This window comes from Setaria italica, chromosome II, assembly GCF_000263155.2.
Source record: "Setaria italica strain Yugu1 chromosome II, Setaria_italica_v2.0, whole genome shotgun sequence".
Lineage (NCBI taxonomy): Eukaryota > Viridiplantae > Streptophyta > Magnoliopsida > Poales > Poaceae > Setaria > Setaria italica.
In genome coordinates this window covers 20,169,487-20,179,647 of record NC_028451.1, presented here as the reverse complement: position 1 = coordinate 20,179,647, position 10,161 = coordinate 20,169,487, and the positions used below count along the sequence as shown (strand labels likewise).

Genomic DNA, 10,161 nt, shown 5'->3' with positions numbered 1-10,161 from the left:
CATTCAGTCCATCCAATTCCTTTTCTGCTTTTAATGTTGAGAACTTGGTTAAGCTTGCTGGGTTCTATCCACATGACTTTGAATTTGAAGAAATGAACCGACTTCCTTTTCAGCTGCACCACTATATCAATGATGTCAGAAATAATGAAAACTTCAAAAATTTGAGAAGTCTAGCAGAGTTGTCTATGATGCTAATTAAACAAGGAAAGGTTTCTCGATATGAAATTGTTTACAAACTTCTCAAGTTGGTGCTTGTTCTCCCTGTTGCACTGCTGGTGTTGAGAGGGTCTTTTCTATAATGAATTTGATACAGAACAAGAGAAGAAGCAAGATGAGGCAGAAATATTTGAATGGTTGCTTGGCCACATTGATTGAAAAGGAATTCTTCCTGCAAGATAAAGATAAGGACATCATCACTCATTTTCAAAGCATTAAGGATCGGAAAGTTGTCCTATACCTTGTAAGCTTTATTATCGTTTTGCTGTTTTATCCTCTATTTATTTCACATGTTGCCACTTTGATATGTTGATCATTAGTAGCTGGACAATTTCAAGTTGTGATCAAATTTATTAATCAATGATGCTGCCACTTAATTCTTTGTTACAAACTATAATTTAGGCTCTCATTTTTTTTTTGCCATCTGAAATTTTGAATACCCATGGTCCATATCCGGCGCCCACCTCTGGATGCACGTGTACGTGTGGAGTTTGGTCCGGTCTATTGGGTTTTGTAGGATGCAGTTGAAGTAAACAAACAATGACTGGTTGTTGACGTGAATACTTTGGAGCACGTATACACACACAGACACAGGGGGGTTCCGCCAGTTGAGTACAGGATCCGGTGGATATGGGCGAACGTTCACGGGTGGTTGTGGAAGTTGATTTTTTTACACTAAATGGGATCCACCTATTTTGCGTTATGTGGCCTTTACCATTGTGGAATCGGCCATAATTACATATACCTCCGAAGGGCCCCACCGGTAATGCTATCTGAAGCAGCTACATTGAGCTTGGCCTAAAGCTCTTATCTTTACTGTCATTGTCGGTGGTACGTAATAGAGTCGGAGGATATTAGTGGCATTGCGCGTTTAAAAGAAGTGACTGTACGTTTACAAAGTGTCTTTGTCAGTATCATGTTTTATTAAGAAACATAATTAAAGATAGAATGTTTTCCACGAGTTGGGAGAATAATAACTTTCAAGATTGATCGCCCATGATTTGACTCACATATTAGCCGAACAAACTTTTCAATTGTTACATTTCTTTTACTACAGCTCCTATATGTCTGAGATTTAATTTAGAGAATTGTTAGGCAACATTATTTGTGGTGTACAGTGTGATGGCCAACGGCGAGATTATTTGTCGTCGTGTTGAAAATGGGTTGACCTATAAATAGCCACACCAAATTCCTAACTTTCTTTACCCTACTGATGATGATTAAACTTGGACGTTGACATATTTAGAACTCCCCGTTAATTGTTGAATCTCCTCCAACACTGTTTTCGTTCCCGCCTTTTCCTCCCGACCAGAGACCCTTCCCTGGCGTGTACAGAATAAAGCAACAGCCTCAACAATAACCCAACCCTTGCACGGCCGGCTACCCATCCCCACCCCCCGCCACCGGCCTCTCTCGCTCGCTCGGAGAGTCGGAGCCCGGCGGCCGGAGGGCGACGTCGTCGTCGCTAACCTAGATATATAGAAGACGTACAATATATATATATATATAATTATAATCCATGGGTAAGCGCAGCGTGCCTCGGTACCCTGAGGACGAGGACAAGGGCGGCTGCTGCGGGTGCCTGTGCTGGTGCTGCTGCTTCCTGTTCCTGATCGTGGTGGCGCTGGCCGGCACGGCGGCCTACTTCTTCTTCGTTTACAAGCCCAAGGCGCCGTCCTACTCGGTCAGCAACATGTCGGTGTCGCAGTTCGACTTCAGCTCCAAGGACCTGACGCTGTACGTGAAGCTCACGGCCGCCGTGCGCGCCGAGAACCCCAACGACATGATCGGCATCAAGTACGGAGAGGGGTCCCACACCGTGGTCTCCTACCGGGGCACGCCGCTGTGCTCGGGGAAGCTCCCGGCCTTCTTCCAGGGCTACAAGAACGTCACCGTCATGGACATCTCCATGGAGGGACGCCACGGGTTCGGCTCCGGCCTGCAGCAGGCGCTGGAGGAGAGCGAGAAGCTCGGGGACATCCCGCTCGACGTCTTCGTCAGCGTCCCCGTCGAGCTGCGACTCGGCACCGTCGACCTCCGGCAGGTCAAGGTCAACGTGCACTGCGCGCTCGTCCTGGACAGCATCTCGCCCAAGAAGAAGCCCACCATCAAGTCCGCAACCTACCAGGCCAACGTAGAGTTCTAATTACTTAACCTCATCCATATATGCTAGCTACTCCAATATATATTTCCAGTTGATGGGCACATGTCACTGATCTTGTATGCACGTTTGTATGTATAGTACTGATTGCTCGACCGCTATTCAGTGGAGCTGGGGAGGATTTAACCCTATATACATATGCATATGTGTTCGTTAATTGTATTGTAAGTTTTATTTGTTAACATTGATTCTAGTCAAAGGGATTGCTGCAAAACTACATTGTTTGGTTCATTTTGCATCTATAGACGTATGATTGGGCAAAATGGATTTAACCTTACGCAATCGTTGCAACGAATCAACGCCCGATGCACATTTGTTTCGGATGTACCGTTGTATTCACACTTATTTTTTTTCTTCGAAACGCATGGCAACTATACGCATGCACACACCCACCCTTATGAATACACGTATCACTAGTACAGAATTGACTTTCAATGTTATCCCTTTTGTCCCGGTTTAAAGTAGGCTCGGGAGAAAAGGGGGTGCGGTAGGCAAGAATGGAGGGGAGATTTACTCCCGGTTGGTATTTGCAACCGGGACTAAAGGCCCCCCTTTAGTCCCGGTTGTAACGGCTAGTTCCGGGGTGTCGGTGGGTTGACCCTTTTGTCCCGGTTGGAGGCTACAACCGGGACAAAAGGCAACTAGGATAAAAAGTTTATTCCCGGTTGGAGGTTCCAATCGGGACAAAAGGGTCACCCTTTGTCCCGGTTGGAGGCTCCAACCGGGAGTAAACTTCCAACCGGGACAAAAGGTGTTCCTTTTTGTCTCGATTGGAGTTTTAACCGGAATAAAAACTCATCCCCATTATATACCAAGACAGACGCCTTTTTTCCTCCTCCAGCCCGAGCCAGTCCACCACAAAGACAGAGAGATGAGGTTCACCTACTCTCCGGTGGTGCCGAAGCAAGGGAGGTGCTGCCCGAATTTTTTCCCCTCATTTTCGTGGGAATTTCACTCATCCAACACAAGTGTTGTGAAGATTTGCTACTTCATCCTCATGTTACGCTTTGATTTATGCTTTGGAGATAGATAGTTTATTTTCTAGAATGTGATGAAGTAGAAAATGGAGAGGTATTTTGAGCTAGAATGTGAGGGAGATTGATGTGTCATATATAGTATGTATTCTTGCAGTGGTTTAAGAATGATGCTACCTTGTCTAGACGGTTTATCTTGTCAAATTCAATATGTTTTTTCAAATCCATACTTGTTGAACTTGCATACCGTGTTCATCTCGGCAAGAATGTTCTCCGCTGAGCAGCAATGTATGTCAAGGAGGAGGTCCGATTCTAAGAGACAGAGTGGATACGGACATCATGACCGTGTCCCCTTTTTCGTAGAATCGAACCTCTTTCATGACGAAGTGCGGTGCCGCCCAGTTGAGAACATGCTCGCCAGATGATCACGGTCTTCAAGTTCAACAAGTTCTGCAGGCATACCGTGTTCATCTTGGTAAGCATGTTCTCCGTGGAGCAGCAACGGACGTCAAGGAGGAGCTTCAATTTTAGGAGAAAGAGCGGCAACAAACATCGTGGAAGACTGTGTCGCCTTTCTCGTAAAATTGAAGCTCTTCCATGACGAAGTACGGTGCTGCCCAGTTCAGAACATGCTCGCCGAGATGATCACGGTCTTCAAGTTCAACAAGTTCTGCAGTGCTAAGGTAAGAATTTTTGTACATAGATGGCTTCTGCTACTGGAGGAAGTGGCGATGGTGGGGGCGATCGTCATTCCTCTTTCGGCAAGGGGAAAATCATAGTTGGCCCTTAGGATAAGCTGAAGAAAATGAGCACGTTGGAGAAAGTAATGCTTCGTTATTTGTAGAAACGTCATGGAGACGCTATTGCAGCGGGTTAGGAACCTCCTTTTCGTGGTCGTTATGCTCCACCCTCAGTACCGGGTGTTTCACGTCCACTTAGTACTACCGTTTCAGGCGGCACAAATAAACCACAGAATGAGGCTGGGTCAGCGAAACCTTCGTCTTCACCGCCTAAGGATGCTTAAAGTCCTCCTAGATAATGACCAGTGGATGGTTTGTTGTATTGTATCATGTTGTTTGGATCTTTAATTTAAATATGTCTATTTGCATCTATATCTAAACTTTCAGCATTATTTGCACTACAATGTTTGACATGCTTTCAATCGTGAATCCATTTTCATGTGTAATCAATTTTCAAGTGTAATCCATTTTCACGTGTAATCCATTTTCAAGTGTAATCCTTGTTCATGCGTAATCAATTTTCACGTGTAATCCATTTTTAAGTGTTTTCCATTTTCATGCGTAATATGATGCAGATGGACTGGCAATGGATGTATAATACAGACAGACGGAGCAAGGTGTTTATTGATGGCTTGCATTATTTTCTCGAAGTGGCCAAAGCGAACAAGCCACAGAATGGGTTCGTATGTTGTTCATGCTTCCAATGCAATAACAAGAAGGACTATTCAAAGGATTCCTGGGGGATTATTCACAGCCACTTGTTTAGATACGGTTTCATACCTAACTATTTGGTTTGGACCAATCACGGTGAAAGAGGGGTTGTAGTGGAAGACGGTGAAGAGGAGGAGGAGGATGACAACATTCTGGACTAGGTTGCAGGCCAAGCTTTTGCAGATACTACAATGGGCGAGGCTGATGAAGATGAGTTTGTAGAAAATGGCCCTACTGATGAACTTGGTCAGGTGATATGAGATGCACACAGAGATTGCAAAACTGAGAAGGAAGCAGCAAAATTGCAGCGCATGATAGATGATCACCAAAAATTGTTGTACCCAGATTGCTAGCAGGGCCATAAAAAACTAGGTACGACACTAGAATTTGTGCAATGGGAGGCAAAAAATGGTGTGTCCGATAAGGCATTTCAGGGGATGTTAAACATTGTCAAGAAGATTCTTCCCGAGAATAATGAATTACCGTCCACAACATATGAAGCTAAACAGATTATTTGCCCTCTCAGATTGGAGGTTCAGAAAATACACGCATGTCCTAATGACTGTATCCTCTATCATAGTGATGAATACGACAAAATGGATGCTTGTCCCGTGTGCAAAGTGCTACAGTATAAGATCAGGCAAGATGATCCTGGTGATGTCAAGGGGCAGTCTCCCAAGAAGAGAGTTCCCGCGAAGGTGATGTGGTATTTCCCTATAATACCATGCTTGAAGCGCTTGTTCAGGAATAAGGCGAATGCTAAGTTGATGCGATGGCACAAAGAAGAACGTATGGAAGATGAGATGCTGAGACACCCCGCAGATGGGGTTCAGTGGAGATCAATTGATAGAGCATTCCTGGACTTTGAAAGTGAAGCAAGGAACATAAGGTTTGGTTTAAGTACTGATGGATTCAATCCATTTGGTGAGTTGAGTAGTGGCCATAGTACTTGGCCTATGACCCTATGTATGTTGAACCTTCCTCCTTGGCTGTGCATGAAGCGGAAGTTCATTATGATGCCGGCGCTTATCCAAGGCCCAAAACAACCCGGCAATGACATTGACCTGTACCTAAGACCATTGGTTGATGACCTTTTACAGCTCTGGAAGGAAGAAAGTGTACGTGTGTGGGATGAGGATAAATAAGAGATCTTTAATCTACGAGCATTGTTGTTCATAACCATGTATGTTTCAATCAATAGTTGAAATAGCAGATGACGAGACCGCAAGGTATCTCATGGAGCAGATTATTGCTAGTGATGGTAGTGGCTCCAACCTTCCCATATCGTACACCGATGAAGAGGGCACCCAAGCGGACATGTTCCTCAACATGTCCGGCGATGGGAATGAAGAGCCCGAGCCCCAACAAAACCTTGCCGTGGCGGAAGGTTCCGGTAAGGTATATATAATTTCTATTATTTTACGCCACCGTTAATACTATGTACTAATTAACGAATCTTGAACTGTTAGCCCTCTGGATCGACAAAAAGGCAGAAGACCCGAGGTTGTACAAAGGTGATGGAAGGGAGGCTTGTCATCACGAAAGTCACAGAAGAGGGTAGGCCGGTTGCTCCGAAAAAGTAGCAAAGAAGTACGTGAGTCAGATCGGGGCAATCGTAAAGGACAACGTGCCTATCAACATCAGAGAATTGAAGGGCAAAAGCACTAATCCGTACGCGCTTTCAGAGACACAAAAGAATATGCTGTGGGAAGATGTCAAGAGACATTTCACATTTCCCGAAGGATATATTGAAAAGGATGTGACAGCGTGGACGCTGAAGAAGATGGCTACACAATTCGAGACATTCAAGAAGATGTTGGATGCCAACTACATTAAGAAGGGCCGAACTCCAGATTTTAATGTGTGGCCAAAGTTGAGGGACCATTGGGAGGCATTTGTTGAATATAAGAGGAGTGAAGATGGTATGAAAGATCCAGACCAACACTACAAATTCTGGTCACAAGGAGTACCACCATCATCTAGGGCGAGGTGGTTATGGCACAGCAATTCCCAAATGGAAGTATATGGAACAAGACCTGATCGAAAAATTGGTATTACGCTCATGTAGGCTCCCTGAGCAAAGAGGATGGGATGTTGATATTCAATGAGACAATACGTCCGAAGGCCGAAAGTCTTATGAAGAACATTGAAGATTCTAAGGTTAGGAGGTTGAAGGTGGACTGAGAGAATGATTAGCTCACATTGGCCCTCAGTAATCCCGAGCACCAAGGACGTTGCCGAGGGTTCGGGGTCATTCCGTGGAAGTTTGCTTTCCGAGGCAACAGCGCATTGTACAGAAGTCGCAAGCGAAGAAATGAACAGATCAAGGAGAGCTGGCAGCAGATGCTAGAATCCAAAGTGTAATCACAAGAAGAAAGAATGTTGGAGGAAATCAATCGTCGAGTGGCCCACGCAGTTGCGAAGTTGGCCCAATCTGGAGCATTGCCGAATCCAAACTACGCCAGCCCTTCTCAACGCCTCTTGAGCAGTTGTGCTTCTACAGGGCTCCCCGATGCGCAGACACCCAGGTTACCCATGGAGGAGCAACGGTTCACTGTGGATGCCATCACGCAACGTACCACATGTGAGCTGCATGCACCGGTCGGCAACCTCACTATTAAGGTATACTTATACATAATATTTATGCAATCTTGTCAATTGATCCACGCCTCAGGATTGGAGTTTAATAACTTGTTTAATTTTGCTATATGTACAGATGGCGTACGGGAGTGCGTTACCAATCCTGGCAGGACAGACAAGTCATGGCATGGAGATTCCACCTGGCTACGCCAGCGTCCACGTAGAGCAGCTTTTTGATAGCCAATATGAAGGCTTAGAGCTCGACCTCCCAGGAGGCGATGGGGAAAGGACACTAGCGGATGCGCTTCATGGGATCATTCTATGGTGCAAATGCTACATCATCATTCCCGGCACGGAGCCATCTCCTCGGAGCACAAGACCGCTCCCCGTAGATCCCCAGCAGCGACCTTCTCCTCATAGCTCGAGACCGTCATCTCCTACACAACCTGCTCCAGGACTGTCGCTTCCTGCTCTATCAAGGTCTCCATCTCCACCACATCCTGGTGGTGGGAGCGATGACGACAATAACAACAGCCCTCCCCGATCACCGTCGCTAGGACTAAGAGCAGCCCCGATGAAGGAACCTGCAGCACCACTAAAGAAGTCATTAGCTCCACCTCCCAAGCAAAGATAGAGAAAGAAGAAAATAAAAGAGCCTAAAGTGACTCGTAAGGAACGCTGGGAGGCAATGAGTCATGCAGAACAGTGGGCAGAATCCAAGTCGAGGCCGGTGCGTGGTTCATGAAACAAGTTGAAGAAAATAAAGCAAGGGAGATGGAGTCACCGCCAGTAAATTGAAGAGATTTAAACTTTTTTATCAGGATGGAAGAAGGAGCCAAGAAAAGGATACCACTACTATCAAACTATTAAAAAAACGGATTTTAGTAAAGGTTGATGAGAGGGACAAAAGGAAAGGAAAGTCATCTTCCAGTGGTGCCATCCCCGACCTCGGGCATTTATCAAAAAAAGACGCTTAAAAGATAGCAGCAATGCCCTTGGATCAACAAGCACAAGTATTGAAATTCATGGAAGAAATAGTTATGGTACTTGATGAATGTTTAGGGCAAGTTGAGCCGCCAGCTGCACCGCCAGTTCAACTGAGATGGACTTTTGAGCTAGACAAATCTCTAGTAAGGCCTGAGTTGGTACGGAAGCTATCAACAAAGATGTACGAATTACATCAATGGTACATGAAGGTGTCCGCCGACTCAAGGGAGATGTTGGGCCTTAAGTTAAAACCGATAGATTTTTACGGCGAAGGCGAGAAAGTTCTGTGGCTAGACTTCCAGGATATATACGAAGTGTACCATCATAATGCCCTAGACGTCTCTCTGATCAGTGCCTGGGTTCTGTAAGTGTCCGTTTATCTACATGTAAATTTTAGCTCATATCAATATTTTTTTTGCGTGCATCACCGTACTAACTTCATCTTCCATTTTATGTAAGTGCTAATTCAGATGTGCCGACGAGAGACGTACCTACATATTGGCTTCATGGATCCATCCGTAGTTAACCAAAAACAGATACAATTATCACCGGAAAAAACCTTGGTGGAAGTATACAATTTCCTAGACAAACAAAAATTCAAGGATTTCATACTACTTTCGTTTTCTTTTTTCCTTACCTGATTAATGTTAGTTAGCTCTAATATGCATGAAAATTTTACGTACGCAGCTTCCACTAGATCCTCATTATAATTGAGCCTGAAAGAAGCCATGTCACTCTTTTCGATTCGTTGAGGAAAGATCCGGTGGAGTACCAAGACATGCAAGACATGCTAGGCTTGTAATAATTCTGGACCTTTATCTCTATGCAAAAGTTTGTTTCCTAAATTTTATCCCTGTTATACTATATCATTCATTATTCTAATCCGCAGCACATGGAAACAATTCATAAGGACACACAAAGGTCCATTCAAAGAAAAACTTACATGGAACACAGACTTCCCGGTACGTATGAAGTATGACATTTAGTACATTGTATAACACGGATATTTCATAACTTATTTTTTTCTGCACTGAACTGCTTAAGATAGGAACCTGGAAATAATCTATGTGGCTACTACATTTGTGAGCACATGCACAGTTTTATCGGATCCAAGGGACTAAAGATGACGCCGCACAACTTTAAAGTACATAAAATAAAACTATTACTAGTTAATTATTTTCTAGCTCCTTATATTTAATTGTTCGTGTAACATTCACATATTTCCAAATTATAGATGTTAAATATTCAACAAGGACTCTTGAAGAAAGAAAGAGTTGCGGCAATATGTGAAGATCTCATTGGATTCCCAACGGACGAGGTGGTAAATCTACGAGGAGAATTTTATTATGATGGACGACATTTAGACGCTCTGAGCAACACCTCGACAGGAAGATTGTAAATATATAGTTTGATTTGTATATATAATAAGTGCTAAGATAGATTTGTATATATAGTTGATTTCATTATACTAGTTGAATTGTGTATATATATAGTAATTGTATAATTACTAATTTCATTCATTTAAATACTAGTTGATTTCATTATAAAAAAGTCTCAACTACTAAAGGTTAACAAAAGGGCCGCGGTACTACGTGATGCATGAAAATTTCAGGCGTCATGCAGGGCGCCATGCATGAAAATATAAGTAGGACTTTAGTCCCGGTTGGGAAACCCAACCAGGGCACCCTTTACTCCCAGTTGCTTTTACCAACCGGGAGTAAAGGGTCTGTCCCGCGCCTAGCGTGGCAGGCCCTTTAGTCCCGGTTGGTTTCACCAACCAGGACTAAAGGGT

General features: G+C 44.2%; 1 protein-coding gene across 1 annotated transcript; it reads left to right on the top strand.

Moving 5' to 3' along the window:
* The first annotated feature begins 1,735 nt into the window (after positions 1 to 1,735).
* On the top strand, positions 1,736 to 2,578 carry LOC101756013 (NDR1/HIN1-like protein 6). Its single transcript, XM_004956290.3, has one exon. It carries the CDS (start codon positions 1,736 to 1,738, stop codon positions 2,360 to 2,362), a length of 627 nt encoding a protein of 208 aa, XP_004956347.1. The 3' UTR covers positions 2,363 to 2,578.
* The last annotated feature ends 7,583 nt before the right edge of the window (positions 2,579 to 10,161 follow it).

What these genes read in the sequence shown, in the direction of transcription:
- LOC101756013 (XM_004956290.3), top strand. Translation starts at nt 1,736, where the DNA reads ATGGGTAAGCGCAGCGTGCCTCGGTACCCTGAGGACGAGGACAAGGGC.